The 21,483-nt window shown below is 37.0% G+C and overlaps 2 protein-coding genes across 11 annotated transcripts in view; both read right to left on the minus strand.

The window, feature by feature from the left end:
- Positions 1 to 474: 474 nt before the first annotated feature.
- atf5a (activating transcription factor 5a) lies at positions 475 to 6,076 on the minus strand. The gene is made up of 4 exons (XM_042007475.1): positions 5,358 to 6,076; positions 4,061 to 4,309; positions 2,569 to 3,757; positions 475 to 2,481 (listed from the first exon to the last, which is right to left on the minus strand). The coding sequence occupies exons 2-4, from the start codon at positions 4,200 to 4,202 to the stop codon at positions 2,295 to 2,297; spliced, it is 1,518 nt and encodes a 505-aa protein (XP_041863409.1). The 5' UTR covers positions 4,203 to 4,309; positions 5,358 to 6,076; the 3' UTR covers positions 475 to 2,294.
- A 7,225-nt stretch (positions 6,077 to 13,301) lies between these two features.
- Positions 13,302 to 21,483, minus strand: part of phldb1a (pleckstrin homology-like domain, family B, member 1a) — a 31,889-nt gene continuing 23,707 nt past the window's right edge. For 3 of the 10 annotated variants that reach the window (XM_042007814.1, XM_042007813.1, XM_042007812.1), the window contains exons 22-25: positions 20,404 to 20,550; positions 18,910 to 19,129; positions 15,044 to 15,129; positions 13,302 to 14,408 (exon numbers count right to left, since the gene is read on the minus strand). In XM_042007814.1, the coding sequence (XP_041863748.1) occupies positions 14,268 to 14,408; positions 15,044 to 15,129; positions 18,910 to 19,129; positions 20,404 to 20,550 (594 nt within the window). In that variant the 3' untranslated portion in view covers positions 13,302 to 14,267. The remainder of the gene's footprint in view (positions 14,409 to 15,043; positions 15,130 to 18,909; positions 19,130 to 20,403; positions 20,551 to 21,483) is intronic. The other 7 variants (XM_042007815.1, XM_042007816.1, XM_042007818.1 and 4 more) reach the window with 4 other exon arrangements.

Raw genomic sequence — 21,483 nt, forward strand, 5'->3', positions numbered from 1 at the left:
GTCACGTTATGCACAATGACCTACTAATTTGAATCAGTTGTGTTAAAGCAGGGGAAAATCTAAAACCTGCAGGACAGTGGCCCTCGAAAACCGAAGTTTGAGATTTCTCCTTTAAAACAAACAGCGGAGTCACAGACGACCATCCAGGATGCTTACATGTAGATGAATTGCACCAGATTTTTATGTTATTTACTTCTTTTTTTTATGTATAATAAAATCGACTGAGCAAGAAGAGATGAATGACAACATCTTCATTCATCAGTAAAAGGTGGGAGAAGTTTGTTCCTCTCCGCGAAACCGAGGAAATGATCGTTTGCCAGCGTCCTTCAGGCCCGGAGGTTTGAACTCTTTACCTACAAAATTACACATTTCATTTAAAAAAAGAAAATATTTCAAGTATTATATTTTATAGGTTATACGTGTTTATGTTGACAGGAAACGCTAGAGTCAAAATGAAAATCTCTGAAGGCGGACCAGGTTAATGACGCACTTTATTTATTTCTTTGTAAAGGGAAACAAGTTTACATCACACAAAAGAAACGTGTAGGCTATATTTGAATATATAACCCTTAAATTACACAGCGCTATAATGTGATTTACATTTTTGGTTTAAAAATGTTTTTTGATAGTACAACGCAGGGGACTCAAACAACCTGACATGGACTTTAAGCCAAAAAGCAAACAGACTGTATGAACATGAACATTAACCGGCGGATATTCAAGATTCTCATAAAAATAAATGCACGAATAAAAATCAATAATCTTTGTCAAGGACATGTATAACAGTTACAGTGGTTATTTAGCGACAAACGAAGGACAAAATAACTCAAGAGAATCCTTTTGCTTCAAAGTTAACACTCAGAAATAAATAATCAGTTTTTTTTTTTCTTTTCTTTTTTTGTCAATTATTTTTGTAGAAAGAACAAATTAACACACTCCACTCCGTGAATCTATAAAAGTTGTTACAAATTAGTGCAGATCAGCCAGAGGCCTATAAAACTTATTGCCTTAACAAGCAGTCTAGAGAAACAAACCTCACTTTTTTTCTGAATCCCTAATTTTTTCTATTTCAGACAGACACAGAGAGAGAAAGAAAGAGAGAGAGAGAGAGCAAGTACATTTATGCAAAAGCATGCAGAGAGAGGCTTCTAAAACACCACTACTTACACTGTTTGCACGTATGGGAAATAATTTTTTTTTCATCAAGAAAACCTGCAAAATCTTTGTGTAAGATGAACTGAAGAGGAGCTTCAAGTCTTTTATCTCCTGCCACCATGATCCACTGATGTTTGTAAGGCAGGAGGATAAACTGTGTATCCTGAGCTGCAAAACTGATTGTATAAATTGCAATATGCAAGAGAAGAAAACCGTACAGCCACAACATGATACAATCTCTGTTTCATTTAAAAATGATAAGTTTGTTGTCTTTTGCTTACAGGATAAATTGGACTCTTTTCCAACAATTTCTGAAAATCATCATATGATTTGTTAGAACAAAAGGGATATAGTAATAATTAAAAATAAATCAGAAAAAAATATAAACACAACACAAAGAAAATGTTCTTACAAAGCAGGGTAAAATTAATATAAATTTTATAGTAAATTTATTCAGAGCTGCAGAGTCTAAATAATTTTTTTTTAAATTGTAACAATATTGAAATAAGAAATGGTTTTGGTGAGGGTTTTTCCATGTCAGCAACTGCTGCAGTTGTATGAGTAAGCGTATATTTCAACAGCAACTATTGTTTCAAATATTCATACTAAATGCAATATTGGAAAATCAAGGAAGGCTGGAAATTATTATATAAAAGTATTTGATTTGACAGAAGTCCTCAAACTTAAATATTGACAACATATCTCACTAGTCCAACTCCTCACAAATGTCAGCAATTCTGAATTAAACAAAACAGTGGTGTAACCATAAGGTTCTATTTCAGACATCAATTTTACTGTAAGGCTATTATTAACTTAGAATCTGCTTAATGAATTACATTACTTCCTCAGAAATAATCCTACTTCAGTCAGTAGATTCACAAGATGGAAGATCTGTTTAAAATGATTGTCAGTTAAAGCATTGCAATGCCACAGTGAAGGCTCAAGTGATTTGAGTGTGAAAAGCAATGGAAGCATCGGACAGTGTTGGTTAGAAATGTAGAAAATAATTCACTTTAACAAAGCATGCATTATTCCCCTTGCCATGAAAAGAAATTACAAATTCAGTGTTTAACAAACTTAAAAGACACCAAGAGCTCCACTTTCCACGTCATTTTAAGCGTACTTGCAGGAGTGTAGTGTTACGCTGTTGTGTCCTGCTTCAGCCTTTGGCTGCGGGCCTTGTAAACTTCAATCAGCAGGTCTTTAACATACTGGATTTCACGTTCTACAGACTCTGCTTTGTCTCGGAGCTCCCGGTTCCTCCCCTCAAGGCAATGCAGTTGTTCCTCCAAAGAGTCTAGCTCCGCCCTTTTTCGCTGGCGATACCTGAATTAAGTTAAGCAAAAATGTAGTGAAAATATTGACCTTTTTGGAATCATGTCATATTTTCAGGTGGTAGAAATGAAAATGTACCTATGAGCAGCTGTTTTGTTCTGATCTCTTTTCTTTTGTTTTCGCTCCCCGCCTTCATGTGGAATGATGTCCACTTCGTACTTCACAGCACAGTGGTCTTCTTTCAGCCTGCATGCTTGTCTATGCCCTGAAGACTCCAGGTTCAGATTCTCCCTAGCCATTAAAAAGCACTCTGGGGCCTGATCCTCAAGGTAACTACAGTGTAAATCAGGCTGAACTATTTGCAAACTCTCTGTTTTCACCTGTTCATTGGTATTCCCTAAGAAGCTATGATAGGCCTCAGACTGTGGTGTTGTTGGATCATAACAACCTTCGCTGTTCTCAGTTTTCCAAGAGACACTGGCTTTTGTCACCTCCACACTAGCTTTGATACTGCTCAGCACTTCATTGTTACCAGAACCGCCGCTGACCTCCCTCATGCTGTACATCAACACATCTTCTTTCTTATGTGCACCATCCAGTGATCCAGCAAAACCAAATCCACCACCAACAACCTTTGCACCGCTTATGATATCTTGCGAGAAACAGCAGTTTTTCTCTTCTTTGGGTAAACTGGCACATCTTCTAACCTCGATTGCACTGCTCAGACAGTAGCTTTTCCCTACCAGCTGGTCATCCTCTACACAGCCATAATTACCAGTAAGGGTGACAGCTGAGTTACCTGAGTTACTTCCTTTGGAGCTCAATAAACTATTGTCATAGCCTTCACTAAACCTCACACCATCAAGAACCCTTTTCCTACCACACCCACTGGGGCGACTGCAGCTGTACGGGGCGTGTCTTGGAATTTTGGATCGCCCAATGGGCCCGCCACAGATACTCAGCAGGTCCAGTTCTCCGGTTGCCAGGGTAACAAGAAGTGGGTTGGTTTCTGATTGGTTCGATGTAGAGTATGATGCATATGGCAGCTGACTGAAAGGCTGAGGACCCGCCGGCAGAGGACCCCTGTCGCATTTTCCCAGTCTCGGCCCTTTCTCTGGCAGTGGTTCAGACAAGAAGTAGTCCTCTAGTTGGGCAAGTTCCTCTTGCAGCAGGGAGGTCATGACCTCCAAGTCGGAGGGCACCTGGATATCATTCTGAAGGGGTGAAGGGGGAAGGGAGGCATTGGTGGAAGAGGGAGGGGAAGGAGGGTTTGGGAGGTACGAAGAGAAATCCACTTCTTCCGTCATCCAGTCAGAGAGACCATCACCTATTGAGGAGGAAAAGAAACAACATTAGTACAAAATATATCATGGCTAAAAGAAATAACATTCATGCAAGTGCAAAAATAAAAAAAAAAAAAACGTTATTAACATTGCAGGTAGTGCTTTTCACAAAATATAATCTGATCGAAAACAGTAAACGCAAACCATCTTTAATTAAGTTGCACAATGTCAATATGATAGACGTAGCTAGTTTTTTACTTACAGTACAAGAAGGACGAATGTGCTGCAGTGCCGAGCCCACCTGAAATGAGGAAAAATATAAAAAAAACGCACTCGCTGCAACTCACCAATTAAGTGCTGACTCTCCTCTGACACCTCCCCCTTGCACCCCTGTGATTGGCTGTGGTTAGCCTGTGGGTGAGAGAGAGCGAGGGGGTCTGCCGGGCAGACATGAAGACTCTTCCAAACATGAGCTGATGTTGCCATCATTTTGTCTGTTGGTGCTTTGATTCAGTCCAAGTCCAAGCATATGCTGAGAACAAGAAGGGTCTGACAGATGGGCCACAGAGAGCAGGGCAGGGTGAGCATAATGAAACCTGGAGGGTAAACAGAAACAGGGATCAGAGATGAGTGCTACTTGAAAAGATCCAGCTTTTTCAGTCGGTCGATGGAATAATGGGCATCCATCTGTGCTCCCCTCAGCAACTTATTTCAATATGATCCTGTGTTTTGATGGTATATAACAGTGAAGAAATGGCCTGCAAGTCCTTGTGAAAGTCATGTGGACATTTAAAATTCACAATTTACTCTCAGACAGGCAGCTGCAAAACAAATACTATCAACTGAAAAAAAAACTTTTGCAAAAACTAACCCTCAGATTTGGGGTCATCTCCAGAGACAAATGGAGAAGCTTTGTCCTTTGAGCTTTTAACTGCCTCAATGCAATATGCGCTTCACATCCTCAAAACACATGGGACCAGCAGTGGCGCTGTCAGAGGCCCAACTGTTGACAAGGAGCTCCAGAGTAACACTCTCTCAAGTGAGAGACACCCTGATGGTTAAATCAGATTAAAGCAGATCAGCTGCTTTAATCCATGTTCCTTAATATTAATCACCTCTGTTTGTTCACTTAAGCAGTTTGGATAACAGTGAAAAGGTCTAGGCTGTTACCTGGAGACTCCAAGTGCTTTCATGTATTATATGGTATTGCTTGTGATCTTCAGTAATTTTACAACTTCCACAATCTTGAGCAAAAGCTGTCAAATTTATTATTATTATTATTAATAATAATTATAATAATAATAACAATAATAAAAAGAAAAACAGACATGTGAGATCAGTACTCCAGTTTATGACAAATTAGGCTGGAGGCAAAACAGTTATAGAAAAAACAAGTTAGTATCCTAATAACAAAGGTTCTTTAGAGTTACTCTGACACGCACACTTATCAAAACAACCTGCCTAAACACTAGTGCGAGCGTAGCTCCAACGCAAATAATCTGATATAGAACAGAATAAGAGTGTAATGCAAACAAGCCAATGAACGAAATCGTATCTACTTGTGACATACAGTGCACAGCAACATTTTCACTGTACAAACAAAGCAGCTGTAAACACAGTGAAGAGAGACTGAGTTAGACTTACTCCATTCTTGCAGGAAAATTGTAGAGCACTTGGGGGTGCGTTGCAAAAGCAAAGCACGACTTCTCTTCAGGTGCAACAGCTCGATGAAATTAAAGAGCCATACTTAAGCTCCGAATACCCGGGACAACGCAAAAAGACGAGATGTTGCTTTGTTGTGGTCGACCTGTAAACTGAGGAGCCGCTTAATTGAGACAAAGCATCAGTTCATTCACACCTAGCAACCAACTGCGTCACCGGGATAAAGCATGTTGCTGTTCGGCGCAGATCCCTCCGCCCCTCCCTGGACCACTGAAAGACGTCCCACATTCTGTTCTCCGTTGTATCCCGCTATAAAACTTGAGTACTTGGTTTTCGCAGCTTGTTTTCAAAAGTAACACCTCCAGCTTCTATAAACAATAAGTTTGAAATTTGTTCAGTTGCTGTTTCATTGGTCCGTATCCATAAAATCACGCTTTCTTTTCTAAATTTAACACACAAAAACCGCCGGAGTTAAACGAGAGAAAACCTCGAAAAACTTAACAGAAAGGTGTGAAAATATAAAGCTATTTTAAAAAGTTGGGCTATATTATATAACAGACTAAGAAGCACAAAATTAATTTGTTAAAGGAGTAATCAAATTCAGTGTGGTTGTCCTTTGTTGCTAATAGAGATGAGGCAGTATCCCAAGTAGGGCGTAGCCACCCGGTCCATAACCTGCTACTTAGAGGATTTATTTACATGAACGCCAATCTCCAACATACCGAGCAGAGGCTGTGTGTACTTTACCAGGAGGCATTGCATTGTTTTGTACAGGTACTACTTTATTCACAACACACTTTGTTGTTTGGCATGAAGCTGTTGCATCTCCGTTGCATCAGTGGTCCATGCTCAATGCAATTGGCTGTTCTGGCTCAGATTGTCGGTCTGTCATTGGCTGGAATCGGGTCCAGGTGAAATATGATTGGTCGTTGGTAGGCAAGGCGAAGCATCACTTTTTTTCTGCAGCCCAGACTGTGCACATGTTTCATGTAAACAAACCGGGTGTGGAGATCGATGTGACAGTTTTCCATTGTGAGAAAAGCGTTTAGATTTTATATTTTATTTGTATAAGCTCAGTTTCATTTGCAAAGGGTATAAGTGCTTGTGGTGAAGTCCTGTCTGGAAAAAGTCTTATTATGCAGTTCAGAAAACAAATCACATTTATTTAAAAGATAATTACCTGTATTGTTCTAACTGTAGTCTTTGCGGTCACCACAGGAAGATAATCTTTGCAGTTATTTTGTTGTAGTTTTGACTAATTCTACTTTTATTGTATTGACATTTTCATTAAACAGCTGTCAGCTTAATACCTTTACTTGGATTTGTTGGAGGAAATGTCAGGATGTGAATAAATAACAGACAATTCACCAAAAAGTTGTAAGCAGTTTTCCCTGGTACATATGTTAGATTTCCTAACTTAATAAGGTTACTAGTGATGACTATCAATAATAATATTGTTAGGAATAAAGCTTTGTTTTTCTCCTAGCAAATCTCAGAGCTGTGCTGTTCTCCTGTTGCTATAGCAATAGCGGACACTGCCCCCTATTTTAGACTTGTTTTTTGGTTGCTGTTGCCATGGGATTTGCATCTCTCTTTCTCTCTCTCTCTCTCTCTCTCTCTCTCCATTTCTCTCGCTCTCATTCTCCTTACCCACTGTTTTACTTTCAGCTCACCTCTATTATGCCACCCCTACCCTGTCCAACCAGTGTTCTATCTAATTTGCTGAGTTGCATCTCTGATTTGATCATTATACCAAAAACAACAGATTTATTTACACTTCTGCAGGATTTACTTATGATTGGCATGTAGCAGATTTGTCCAGTAAGAAGCATGCCTGTACTTTTAGTTTAAGTCTCTAAGGATCTAACTTGAACTGACAACACATAATGGAGTTATGCTGACAAGAAAGCTGTTTAACTTGTTTTTATTTATTTATTTTTCAGAAATTCCCAATCTGTAAATCACACTGAATTTGAGTACATATCCTAACACTGCCTATCTGTCCCATCTCAGGAATTTAAAGGGGACAGCCCTGTTTTAGACAAGCCATTCAGCAAAATGCCCAGTGTGTTTCATCTACAAAATGAAAGGTACTTATAGAGATTTGTAGAGAAGCAGCCTGATGCAATCTAGAAAAATGTGGTCGTAATGGAGACTAGATTGAGATAGTAGTAGCTGGTGAAGTTGGCAGGTCTCACTGGAAATCGCTGACTGCTCTCTCTGTCTGAATTAATTGGCCCACTGAGGGCTTCCTGTTTGCGCGCCGTGAGAGAAATCCAAGGTGCTACTCATGACAGTAAGGCTGCATTTCCCTGATGTCTCTACTATTAAGCACATTTCCCTTATCATTATTGAGGAATATATGCGTTAAATTCAGACAAAAAGGCACCTTTGTATGACTTGAATAAAAATAAAACCAGGTGGTATCAGCATCTCATAGCAATAACTGGATTCAAACATTTTCCAAGATGCCAATACAGCAACCACCAAACCAAAGAAACCAGTTTAAACTATGTAAATAATGTTGGATCAAACTGTACTTTTTTGAGATATTTATTTAAAATGTTTTTACTATAGAAAAACAAGATGATGTGTCAAATAATACTCAAATTCACTGAATGTTGTGCATGAACTGAGGGGTTAGAAAAGTCAATGCTGCATGCCAAGTGCATGTATGGCACATTAGTAAGGGTTACACCATCATTTCATCATCAGCTCTCTCAGAATTTATTGTCCTCAACTTTTGCCGCTCTTTGAACATATGAAGAAAACATGAGGTTCTGCTACCACTTGTGAATGGAAGTCTCTCAGAGGGGATTTGGGGATATTTCTGTTTGTATTGAGCTAGCTGATGGCTTATACATGTGTCTGTTTGTCTTGGCAAATTTCAAAAAGGTAACAGGCATAATTTAATCTTTATTGATTAATAATTTAACTAGGCAAACTTTATATGGCTTTCAACGTCACAGGGTAATGTTTATTTACTATTCCTCAAGGACTTTATGGTAAATTAGAGGTGTTTGATGTAAAAGTCTACAGTGCTTCTTTTATCCTCCTTTGGGATCTCAAAGCTTTTAGTTGATCTTCTACAACTCACTCCAACTCATTAAGGTGTCTTGAATGAAGCATGCATCCCACACATTGCCCAAAAACACATTAATCTGTCATGATAAAGCAAATCCACTATAACAAAAACTGACTTAAATGTCAGCAGATTGATAAGCTCACATATACAAAATTATGCAACAAGCCCTGTTAGCATAAATGTATAAAACCTCCAGATAAAGTGAAGGGAGACAAAAAAAACGAGGAACTAAGACTGCAGATGTAATGTTCATGCATCACTTGCGGTGACTATTCGGACTATTTAAACAGACATGTCCCAAATGGTTGCTCTATGTTTCTTTTACAGCACTCAGATTGTGTGATGCTGCTTTGCAGAACCATTAAAACCCCAGAGGCTCAGCGTCTATCACCTCTGAGCTTTACAGTCAATACTCTTTTAGGTCATATACTTCCTGTTAGTCTCATGGCAAATCATGACATAGATCTCCCTTCAGGGGTCACCACAGCAAATCATCTGCTTCCACCTGACCCAGTATAGAAGTCATAGGATGTATTTGCACGTTTTTTTGGCATGTTTTACACCAGATGCCCCTCCTGATGCAACCCTCTGCATTTATTCATGGTTGGGACCGGCCCTCAGAGAACATTGTCTCGTGCTCCCCTTGGAGCTGCAGATGCCATAAATCATGACATAGATATGAAACAAAAATCATTTTATAGATGTAGACATCATCTAGACATCATGAAGACATTTATTGGTGAGACATCAGTTAGGATTTTCTTTTCTTTGTGACCCTGCCACAACTTTCAGAGAAATGTAGCTCACCTGAAGGTTTTCTTTGGCTTGAGTGCAGGACAGAAAACACTGAGAACTTTAAGAATAAGATTTCTAACATAAGGAAATAATATTTTCCCACTAGTTTTAATGTCTTAACCTAACAAAACATGAAGTGAAAGTAAACAGCAGCAGGTTTAAAATGAAACTGTCTGACAGATAATAGTCATGTGCTGAACTTTAATCACAATCTCCAGCTTCCAATTATAATTTTTTTCATTTGGTAAACTTTTTTGTATTTCCATATACTTTATATTAAAAAAGAAAAAAGACGTGTGCTAGAACAGACATAATAGCGTAATGACTTATAGCACTTTTGTGAACAAACATGTTTTATACAGCCCAGTCAATCTCATTGACATCAAGGAATATATGAACACTTTTACTCCCAAAACAAGTTAGACTTAAATCATCTGTTCTGCACTTTATTTAATAGAAAATCTGAGTAAATAACATCAGCATTTTGTTTTGTTTTGTTCAAATTACCTTATATATTTTCCTATTATTGTTTGGCTTTTAACTAGAACCCGAGTATAACATTTTGTCCCACATCATGTAAAAGCAAATGCTGGTATGACATTAAAGGAAAACTCTTAAATCTTCATGTAATTTTACTTTTAAGTCATTGCTATTGAAACCAAAGTTCAGAGTCTAGATGTTGATTGAGAAGTAAGTTGTTCTAAATGGAGGATTGAATTAATACTCAAGCTGATCTGTTGGTTTTCTTAGCCAGGCCCCTTTTTCTTAAAATATATATAAATACAATTATACCAAATTCAGTTAAAATGTATTTATTTGGTCTGTATTTGATTAGACTTAATAATTTGTTTATTATCTCTTTATAATATCTGAGCTGGTTTTTGTTGTGAATTGAAGCTAAATAAATGATCTGAATTGAATTATTTAAAGACTATTCATTTATTGTACCGTGGGGATGTCCTGATACGCCTTTAATAATCATAACAATATTGTGCTGATAATACACAAATAGTATTATATATACATACTTTAAATTGCAACATAACATATGACACAATATATTTTGTGGCTTTAACCTAATTTTAATACATTTGTTAGTAATTCTCATCTTCAATAAGTCAGATGTACTTAAGGACATAAGGCTGAATAAAAGAATTAAGTTGAGTCAATGTAATTAAGATGTGAAAATGGTGATGATGGTGATTAGGGGAGGTCACAATATCGTGGACTTTTATTTAAAGACAAATGAGAGGTAACTAAGTAACGCTGTAGTTCAGCAGTGTAATGATAGTAGAGATTACCTGGTAGGTTTTAATACTGCTGGGTAATTTCTTTGTTTTATGTTAATGTATTAATGAATAAAACTGAGTTATGTAGGAATAATGAAATGCCTAAAGAGCATTTCAAGTCACTCTTGATGATCTCTACTTCCAAATCTCCTCATCTGAGGAAAGTTGTTCTCAACTAAATAAACAAGAAATCTTTTCATAAACCTTTCACCATAGTTTCAGTCTATAGGCTAAATGTTATTAACCAAAACAAAAAAAAATATAGTGTTGATTGATAATGAAAATGAATGATTCTTTTTAATTTATCATTATTAATTTTGACAGTGTCACATGAATGTTCTCAAGTTACTGCTGGGTAGCTTTCATACCTTTCCTTTTCAAGTCATATCAACAACAGATGACTAAAAACTGCCATCTTTGTTAAAAAATAGCTGTACACGCTGCTGTTGCACTGTAACAGAGAAGTTGGTGGTGTGACAGTTCAGCAAAGACCACACCAAGTTCCTGCTGCAAAGCAGGTGAAAGAGCAGTTTTAGTTCATATCATTTAATCAAAGTATATTGCGCAACAGATAAATAAATAAATATACAAAAGATCTCATCATGAAGTGTTTCCTCTAGTTTACATGCATTTGACCATATAAAGTTTCTTGCACAAACTTATGCTTACAGTATACCCAGATTTGTAGAGCTAATTTAAAGTATGTGAGAATTATTGATGCCTAGGAGTAACAATGGGCGTAGAAATTACTTCAAATGCCAAGCGTAGTGGTGAATGAACAGGGGCCAACAAGGGCTAGAATTCTTCCAGATATAAACATATTTTCATCTGTGTGGATCCTCGGGTGCAGCCACGACTGCACTACAGGTAACTAATTGTTTACATCTGTACTTTCTTCTTCTATGTTCCTTTTAAGTCATTACTTACTCCAAGTGGTGCTCTAGCAGCTATCAAACAAAACCAGTGTTAAAGCTGTTGTTATCTGGTTGCCATTTTAACTTTTTATCCATGTGTTTTTGTGCTCATATGCTAATTTTGACCACTTAGTTACATTGCTGTTTGTTTATAGTTTCAGTATAATTCATTTGCCTGTAAAGTCACAGGTTATAAAATAAAGATAAAGGTTAATTTAACTGATTGCAGTAGAACACTTCAGGTAAAGTTAAAGGCTGCAGAGGGAAGTGCATTTAAAGAGATGTCAAAGTACAATAACATACATTTCAAACAATCACCAATCTTTTTTCATATTTTTATGTCTTACTATTTAAATAAATATCTAAAAATCATTGAATAACTCCCCAGATGCATTGGCAATAGGAAAAATCTATGCTTATGTTGGCCTTATTAGTATATACTGAGGCTTTTTGCCTCTAGATATTTTTCACATACATACTTGCCATGAAAAAAAAAACATTGTAATTTAATGAATTTGTTTATTGTGTGCCTTGTTTTGAATTAATGACTGTCACTTTGTCTTCACTTCAAAGAAAATGAGGATGATTTGTTCAAAGCAGTAAAAATTACGATTGGAACGTCTGTTGCTGCTGCATGGATGCATGTAGTGAAAGATGCTTTCATCTGCGATGTCTGTGTGTGTTTGTGTGGAGGGGGAGCATGTTTGGGGATGGGCAAGAGAATTTTCTCTTTAATCTCTTAAATTAATCTGAACTCACATGTGGATGTGAAAACTTATGAATTACAAACGAATGCTCTGAAATGCTGTGAAGGATGTAGGAGTGGAGGCTTTGACAGGCGGTGCTAAAAACAAGATGTCTCCATTTCATCAGAATTTTTTAGCTGGTTTTCAGACAAGACTAATATCTCTCATTACTACTGACAAACTCATGTGAGACCTTCGCTAACTCACAGTCTGACTGTCTTATTTGAGAATAAGGCCTAGGGAAAAAGCCAAGCTGAATGTGTGAAAGTGTGTGTGTGTGGGGGGGGGGGGGGGGGGGATCTCCCTCAGCTCATTAATATTTCATCAACAATAAGGCCGGGTGTCACTCATGCTCGTCACCATGGTAATGAGCTCACACTGCCCTCTTAAAGATCTGTTTGTCATGCAGCTGGGTGCACCAGAGACTCAGAGGTACTGAAAGGCCCAAAGTGTGAAAATCTTTCCCAGGGTCAGAGAATATCAAATGGTGTGAAACCTTAGACAATTTAATCAAGAATGAAGCTACCTGTACTCAATTGAGAGGGGTTGTGTGTTTATTTTAATTAAAACTAAACGTGTGTTTCAACTCCAACCAAGGCACTAAGGATTTACATGTCAACTGCTGAGTCTAATTGGTTTCCGTCAGGAGTAAGGTGTGTCTCCATGATTACCAACATAACTACTAAATATTTTACCCATCACTGCAGGTAAATTAACCAAACAGCCAAGCTGAGCTGCATGCATGCTTCTTCATCACTGTTATTGTATATAACATAAGTGGAGACACACTTTGCGAGTAGATAAGAACTACTTTGCGAGAAGTGTGTGTGTGGTTTTAAATTTCTCGATGTTGAATCATACATGTTAAGTTGCATGTAATTTCATGCTTTCTTTTTTATTCTGTGTGGCCCACCTAGTGCAGTCAAGCCATATAATTAACAATGTAGCCCGAGAAATACAAAAACATGGAAGAATTTTACTACTTTTGAAGCAGTTTCTGTAAACAATAAAAGTTAATGAGCCAATTAACTAAATAAACTACCTGACTGTTTGTTTTTTTTTTTTTGTTTTTTTTTTTGTTTGTTTTTTGTAAACGCACACGTTGTAGTCTTCTAAGGAAAACACCTTTCTGAAAGCTTGCAGCTCATTAGGCGGGCAAGATTATTTAAAGAAAGCTGGTAATTAATATTTTGTTGGTGCGAAGCACTAATTAAGGAAGCAGGAAAAGGTTTGTAACAGAGTCTGTTCAGTTTAGTCAATTTGTCATCAACAACCCTATGAGAAAAAAAACAACAAATCCATATTATATTTTCATTTATTAAACGTACATAGTGGTTTTAAAATATCAGCATTTTATTCATGGATTTATTTGAAAATGTTTAATGTATTCATGTACTGTAAATTACAAATGCTTATAGTTATTCATCTGAATGAACAATATGTAGTTTTATGTTAATCTGTAAAAATCTGACTAGGTATTACAAATATTTGGCACCAAACAAAGTTGAACTTAATATACATGATCCTTTAAAATATTTTATAACACTTCCTAGCTAGCAATTTTAGAGTTTTGAAATATGAACAGATTATTTTTTCCCTCTGAAAAAGTTAAGCTCACAGAGAAAAAGTAGAAATGTATTAAAAAGATTAGCTTGATAACTGCATGCATAGATCAGCTTCAGAAGTGTAAACAATTTGAGCTCGTTCAAAGTAAGAAATCTTGAAAGTGTTCCTCCTGAAATCTTAAAAATCCTGCTGTATCAATTAAATATGTAGCAAAATGATATGAAGTTGAGAGCTTCCTGCATAAATCCACTGATAAGCTGCTCAAACACGTTTTTTCTTCTCAAAGCACAATAAATACAGCTTCCTAATTCTGTTAACTGCACCTTTGTCATGACTAAGCCCTCATTCACTCGAAGGTATCAGGCTTTTCATCAGATAATAAATCTTTTCAGGTGTCCGTCCGTTACACACTATTAGACCATCGGCCATTGATTTCAGCTCAGAGAGCAGGTGAGTTTGGATTCTTGCTCAGTCCAGTTCTGTTGCCCAGAGGTCTATCAGCTCATGAACTGCGTGTATCCCTCTGCTCCCGTTACAATGACATCCATCCAAATCCTCATGGCCTCCGGGGACGGGGCCACCATATAGTAAAGACGGTCATGAGTTTTCACACAGAAGGTCAAAGATGGATTGGGGCTCTGGAGGACCACAAAAACAGAGGTGGACATTTTTATTTTTATTTTTATTTGCAACCAAAACCTGAAACCTTTACCTGTTGCATCTTTTTCCTCAGACATTTGTCTGAACTCTAAAATTTCCTGACAGCTTCAACATAATCCAACACAAACATTTTTTACTTGTAGTAAGTTGATGACAGCAATTTTTTTTTAAATTTATTAAATATTTTATTGTAATTTTATTTTATTTCAGTCAAGAATTTGATTTTGCTCGGAAACTTATGACAATATTTCCTGAATTTTTAGGGGAATTTATTTGACTATAGAAATTTAGTTTAATCGAGAAGAAGTATTCATTTTAAGGCACCAAACATATCTATTATAGAATAACATTTATTATAGGGACTGTATTGGTGATTGATTGATTACTTGAAATTTCCCTCAGGGATTAATATATTTTAAATTTTAATTTCGTTCATTACAACTCTTCTAATAATTCTTTAATAAAAACCAACCAGAATAAAAAAGCAGTTTAAAATAAATTCTGTTTCAATTTGTTCCACACAGTCAATTAAATAAATGATAAATTAAAGTCCATGCACAATGTATAAAGCTCTCTGAATTGTCTGAATAGTGATGGAAAAAAGACGGCTTACCTTGGCGGCACTGCGTAGGTGATCATAATAAACCTCTTCAATTGCTTGGAAGTAAATAAGCCCTTTCAGTTTTGTCTCATGCTTGTCTGAGAGAGAAAAAAAGAAAATAAATATATTAAGATACATTACATTACATCTTGTAGTACTGATGCAAGATCTCTGGCAGCCCGAACACCAGACAGCAGGATCAGCCAGTGATGAGGGGATACAAAGATAATGGACCGACAGTAAAAGTGTTCAATTTTACCCGCTGTGAACGATGGAAACTTTTTCTCACAAGAAGCACGTGGCCTTATATTTTTCTTGAGACAGGAGTACATCAAGAACAACATATAAGAGCAAAATAAAGTAAATGTTTCTTTTTGCTCTCAGAATGAGCATTAACAAAGGACGACAGAATCAGTAGTGTGTGAGTTTAGTCAGATGAATTTGCATAGTATGACTTTTTTCTGAAACTTTTTTAATTGTAAAATCCTGTAACCAACATAATCTGCTTTGATTCATCTGTTTGTCATTGATTCTTATAGCTAGATTAGTTTTGTTCATCTCTTCTTTTAATGGACATGTTTAAAAAAATCTTATAAACAGGTCTGATTCTCCATCATTTTAAGATAACTGGGGTACTTTTTCAGCTTTTTTTTTGTGTTTGTTTTGTTGTGTTTTGCTTGTTGATATCAATTACCTGACTAAATACAATTCTTTGCGTCCAAATTGTCCCTAAATTTAGTAGTGGAAAACAGAGAATGAATGAGGGTTATTTGCAATATCTTTCCATAATTAATTTCTTATCTTGTGAAAAAAGTAAAAAGAAATAACTTGAATTTAAATGAAGAGGTCAGACACAAAAACAAGAGGGGAAAAGGTAGAAAATCTTTTTCCCAGCAACACATGATCCATGAATAGGTATGAGCAGAACTGTATCAAAGAAAAGTTAATTAAAAGTGCAAGTCTATTTCAAGCCATGCCTCAAGTCTTTACCATCCTATTAATCTGACTTGTTTTCTTCAGTTGTACTTTCTGGATTGTCTGCTTTTTTTTTTTTCTTTGTAGCCTTTTGGCTGCTGGCTGTTCAGAATTTTTGTAAATCTTAAAAAGAAACCCCACTTTTGAATATCACATTTGATCTTTCTGCTCAAAAATGAGCTTAAAGCAGGTTAGACCTTCTGTCCAGTTTCGGTTGTTCTCCACCCCCAGGATGTCTTTTCACAGACGCGTCATGCTGAGGAGTTTAGTGGTTATATCTCATAGAAACTTGAGGGTGAAGCTTAACAGACACAGTCGCTGAGCTGACGGGTTTTTGTAGTTTGGGGCTAAACTACGGCCATGTAAAAAGTGAGGACAAATTTCACAAATTTCTTCAAATTACATTAGCTTTAAGAGCTTTTAAATGCCAATCTTGTTCAAATAAACAGTGGTCTTTTTCTTTTAGGCTCCTCCACACAGTGCAGCGCCCAGCGGAGAAACAAACATCCACCAACAATTAACAGCAATCTTTTGAAATGTGTCCCACACTTTTTCTTGCTTTCCCTTTTCCAAAAGTCAAATCTGCTTAGTAATGAGATAAATGTTTTTGAAATGTGAGTTTCGTGTTATTAGTCACGAACAAGCCAGGAGCTAGCCTCCTCCCCAAGAAAAACACATCTAGAGAAAGTATTGCATCTTATTTCATCACCATCATCACCATCATCTTCGTCAGGAGTGAGGGGGTGAAAAGGCTAGGGGAGTGAGTGGAAAGAGGAGCAAAAAGGAACAGGATGTCAGTAATGAAAATATACTCTGATCCTATTTTGAACTTGATTGTAAAATAATGTTTCAAAACAAGCTTGTGAATAATTCATAAAACTGTTCTCATTTTGCAGTCTGATTGACATAAATAAACTATAAACACAGGAACAAAGAGCAAAACTCCAATTTTAAACAGTTTAATTATCTTCAAGATGAATGAAGACTGACTTTGAAAGGAAAAAATAGTAAAAGTGTAAGGGGCTGGATCCTTAGAGAAGAGTGATGGCTGCTAAATTAACCAGCTGCAGGCCCGAGACACAGCGAGTGATTATACAGAAAGTTCACAGGTGAGATCGATTTAATCTGATCTAACCTCTTAACAAGGCCGGAAGATTAAGCACATCTGGATTTTTTTAATAAACAGTTCATTTTTAAAGTAATTCAATTAACCTTTTACAATGTGAAGACTTGATACAGAGGGTGCAGAGTTGCATTCAGCTAGAACTTTTAGGCCTCAAAGGCATGTGGAAGGGCAGAATCTGTACGAAATGTTTAACCGCTTTCTTGTAAACACCTTCACATCAAAGACAAATGTTCTTGTGTTAAAAAAAAAAAAAAAGTATATTTCTTTTCCTTCACCAAAGGCTCAGTTTTTAATAGTTTCCTCTGAGGAAAGCATTCAAGCAGTCATTGTTAAAATATCCCACAGCTGCAAAGAAGTCACTCATTCATAACCGAGTAGTATGAGAGAGAAAGAAGGAAGAAAGATCAAGTCAGTGTTAGTAAATAATAGGAGAGGAGCTCAGAAATGAAAACTCGGGGTACAGTCCGTATAGTTTAATTTGTGTTGATGCGTATAGGTTGTCTCCATTGAGGCTGCTGGCAGAAGTAAGAGCAACCTGAAGAGTTTTTCCACTCTTTTTAGTTTCCTGAAGCCTTTTAATGGATGTGTTTGTCTTCCCATCTTCCAATTTGTTTTAAGTATTCGTACCTGTGTTTCATCACATGTGTTAATATAGTTTTGTGTCTTTCTCTTTTCTTTCGTAAGTTTGTTTTTCAGCCTGTTGGTTGAACATGATTTTGGGTTCTTTTGTTTAGATTTTGTAAGAGTGTAAGAGAGGCTTAGAGTCGGTCTGTTTCTCAGCAGTATTACTCAAAAAAGTAATTGAAAGTGTTAAACCGACTTCACAAACCCAGGTTGACTTTCACATCTCATTACAATATAATGGTTGCAGAAAAATGGCTCAGACAGGAGGCAAAATTTAGTTTGGTCTGAGTTCAGCAGTCACTGTGTGTGAAGGTTTTTAAAGATGTGGTTTGAGAGGCTTGCCTAGTAAAGAGCTACAGCCAATGACAACACAGAGACGGGGTCAGGGAAGCAAGAAGGTGAAACCTGGAAATCACAAACATGCAAAATGATGGAGAGGTTGGGAAGTAACCACAGTCAGCTTAGGAAACTAAACAACCACGCCTCTCTGATGATCAGCAGTACCACTACAGGCTCAATAGAGAGAAGTTGTAGAGAGAAAGTGTCAGTTCTCTTCTGCAACCATGTGAACAAAACTGTCTGCATCACCAGGAGCGGTTTGTATTATGGTGTTTTGTTGATATGAGATAGAGACTTGTCTGCATGACAGCTGGAACTGCTTGATAAAAATCTGTCTAACAAGTTGGGATGAGTCTGGCAAAACATCTTGTTGTGTAGCCCATGATCAAATCAGCTCGTCTTGCTCTGTTTGAGAGTGCCAAGATGTCTTCTTACATGATCTTTTTTGTTTTAATCTTTTGTTTCACAGATTCTGTGAAACATTTTTCATACTATTTGCAAATGTTCCAACTTAGTTGCTTGATTTCTTTTTGATTTCTTATAATATTTAAAGCATAAAAACTTTCAATTTTGAGTGTAGGAGCACTGAACAAGGCAAAAGTTAAGTCAGGCACTGATTACACTTGATGACTTTTAAACTTTACTACAGGTGTAATATTATTATTATTATTATTATTTATTTATTTATTTTTTTTCTTTCTTTTTTACCAAATTTTCTATGTGTTCTGGAGGAATACACTGTGTTGGATATGAGACTGTCTTAATAAGCAGCGTATATTAACCAACAGAAAAAAATGCTATAATCATTCCTCACCCACATAATAACAGAAGTTCCTCTTCATACGGTCAAAAACGAACCAGCGTTTTTTCCATGACTTAATTTTACCACCCATCTTCACCAAGTGGCCTTTGCACATTTTTTCTGTGAGGATGACGAAGGGGCAGGTCTCTATGCTGTGGCCGGATGACTCCACATGGGCACGCAGGTCAAACTCTTCCTTCCGATTTGGCAGGTAGCGTGTCATTGGACGGGCCTGCATAAAAAAATAAATATATAAAAATAAATAAATTCAATATTCATTTCTGATATTGCCTTAATGCTGCTTACTGAATTGTGTCAGGATTAATGTTTTTCATTAACATGGCACAGAACTGGAACATTTTTCTCTTATTTCTGAAGTTAAACAGGGCAGCTTTGTGGAAAAGTCCAGAAGATCCATAATAGTATTTGAGCTCTTACTTTGCAGAATCGGACAGGAATTTGGATGTTTGAAAAAGCTCTAGTGGCAGATAATTGTGCAGCTCCTGTGATCCACAGACAGTAGCAAAATGACATAAACAAAATTCCTCTGATAAATTGTCTGATGTAATAATGATGTGCTGTGAAAATTCAAAATATGTAGTGTTTGCGAGAGAAGCCAGGAATGTTTTTGGTAACAAGTTATCTTAAATGGTGTCACTGCTCTGAGCAGGCCATAGTACACTTCCTCCTTCAGAATTCCTGTCTGTTTTTATCAAAGTGAGACCGCTGACTGCTGGTAAAACACTGTCTACTTGCAAGTACTTCATATGATATTTCCCTTTAAGGCAGAGAAAACAGACCATTCTTAAGTACCAGCACATGGCCGTAGTAGTGATGCATGTGCAGATGTTTCTGATAAAAGTTGTGCAAACAGGAAAATCTTTTTGTTGACATACTTTTGCATCATGATATTGTCCAGGGAAATCAACTATCAGAGTCCTTAAGCAATGCTACTTAAGGCTTTTGTTGTCTATACTTACACTTGGGGATTCACTAGCTGCTAAAATCATCTGTTTACCATTTGGTGCTGGACTTTTAGTAAACAATAAAACTCATCTGTGCTGGGGCTCAGTGAGGCTGGGGCTGGTGCCAGTTATCTGTGGGTCTGTCACCAGACATTAGACAAAGTTATTTTTAAAATGAACAACCAGCTGATCTGTTTGCATTTCTTATTTGTCATATTTGTTTATAGCAATAGTTGCTGGCTACCACAGTCAGCCATGATCACAGTGTATTGTAAATTATGTGTACAGTTTGTTTTTCTTATACCATGCTATACCTTTTTTATTTTTGTTTTCTTCTTCACCCTCTCCCCCTTCCCTTCATTCTCTTCCCCTCTCTCCCTGTTTTGGCAATCTTTGATCTTCCTTTACACCCAGCCTCTCTTTAGTGTCTCGCCTCTCATCCTCCCCCTCCAAAGTCTCCTTTCCCTTCCTTCCTTCCCTTCCTCCCCTCCTCTTCTCTTTCTTCTTCCCGCCGCCCTTCTCCTCCTGCTGTTCCACTGACCTGAGAGAAGTTTTTCTCTCTCATCTTCACCTCCTCCTCCACCAGCCTCCGCCTGTGGGCCGTCTCGTCCTGAAGCCTCCTTTCGGCCTCCTCTCGCCGCCTCCGCTCCTCCTCCAACATCTGCCGCCGAGCCTGCACCTCCTTCTCCTGGGAGCGTAGGGACAGGAGAAAGAGGAACAGATGGAAAGAATACAAGAACAAATAAAGTGGAAAAGGGAGACAGGGAAATACGTTACTGGTAGGCAAATATTGCAATACAAAGCAAATGACTGTCAGAAGAGGCACAGGAGGATTCAAGTCCCAATCCAGGGTTTTGTAAAATATATCCCTTTAGTCTGTGTGTGGAGGTTAAGCTTTGCTGATGTAAAATGATCCTTTGTGGCTTTCAGATACGTACTCATGGGTCTGCTTTGTTTCAATATGAAGAAATAATTCAAAGATAAACAAAATATTTTACAACTTCATTTCACCACATCTTAAACACACAGTTCACCTTGATTCCTTACATAGTTTATATCTTTGGAACAGGAAGGCACAGAATTTTTGTTATAACTCAAATTTAGTTTGTCTACTCTTACAGAAACTGAAATTCTCTGCAATTAAAAGATTATATTACTATTTACTACATCTTATGTAAAGATCTTTGATTTCATTCCAACTTTATTGTGAAATTTAGTTTTACTTCATTGTTTAATGAGCATGCATTTGCTATACCATGACAATTTACACATGAAAGTGGTTTGATCCATTAAAAACTGCCCTACCTTTTGCAGTAAAGTATTTTCAAAGATTTCCATAGCAAAATTATGACCTTGACATTTCCTTAAATATTGTGTGTTAATTAAGATACAATTATTGCTTTGGCAGCATCACTAGATTTGATGTTTACTTCTGAAAACATCATATACACAACATACCTCCCTAATTTATCATCTATAAATATTTAAGAAGCCAAAGTTAACTCAGTTTATTGTCAAATGTGACACAGAAAAATGTCACATTTCAATATTTGAAAAGCCGTAAGTTATAAAAATCCTAAATCATATTTTCACTTGAATAATGACCCCAGTTATTGATCAA

Source organism: Melanotaenia boesemani, chromosome 15 (genome assembly GCF_017639745.1).
Source record: "Melanotaenia boesemani isolate fMelBoe1 chromosome 15, fMelBoe1.pri, whole genome shotgun sequence".
NCBI classification, from domain to species: domain Eukaryota; kingdom Metazoa; phylum Chordata; class Actinopteri; order Atheriniformes; family Melanotaeniidae; genus Melanotaenia; species Melanotaenia boesemani.

Bases quoted from the DNA above. Each gene is read 5' to 3' on its own strand.
- atf5a (XM_042007475.1), bottom strand. From the start codon at position 4,202: ATGATGGCAACATCAGCTCATGTTTGGAAGAGTCTTCATGTCTGCCCG. The intron at 3,758-4,060 runs GTGAGTTGCAGC...CCTCCTCAATAG, and splicing joins GGAGAGTCAGCACTTAATTG to GTGATGGTCTCTCTGACTGG. The intron at 2,482-2,568 runs GTACATTTTCAT...AACTTAATTCAG, and splicing joins AACAAAACAGCTGCTCATAG to GTATCGCCAGCGAAAAAGGG.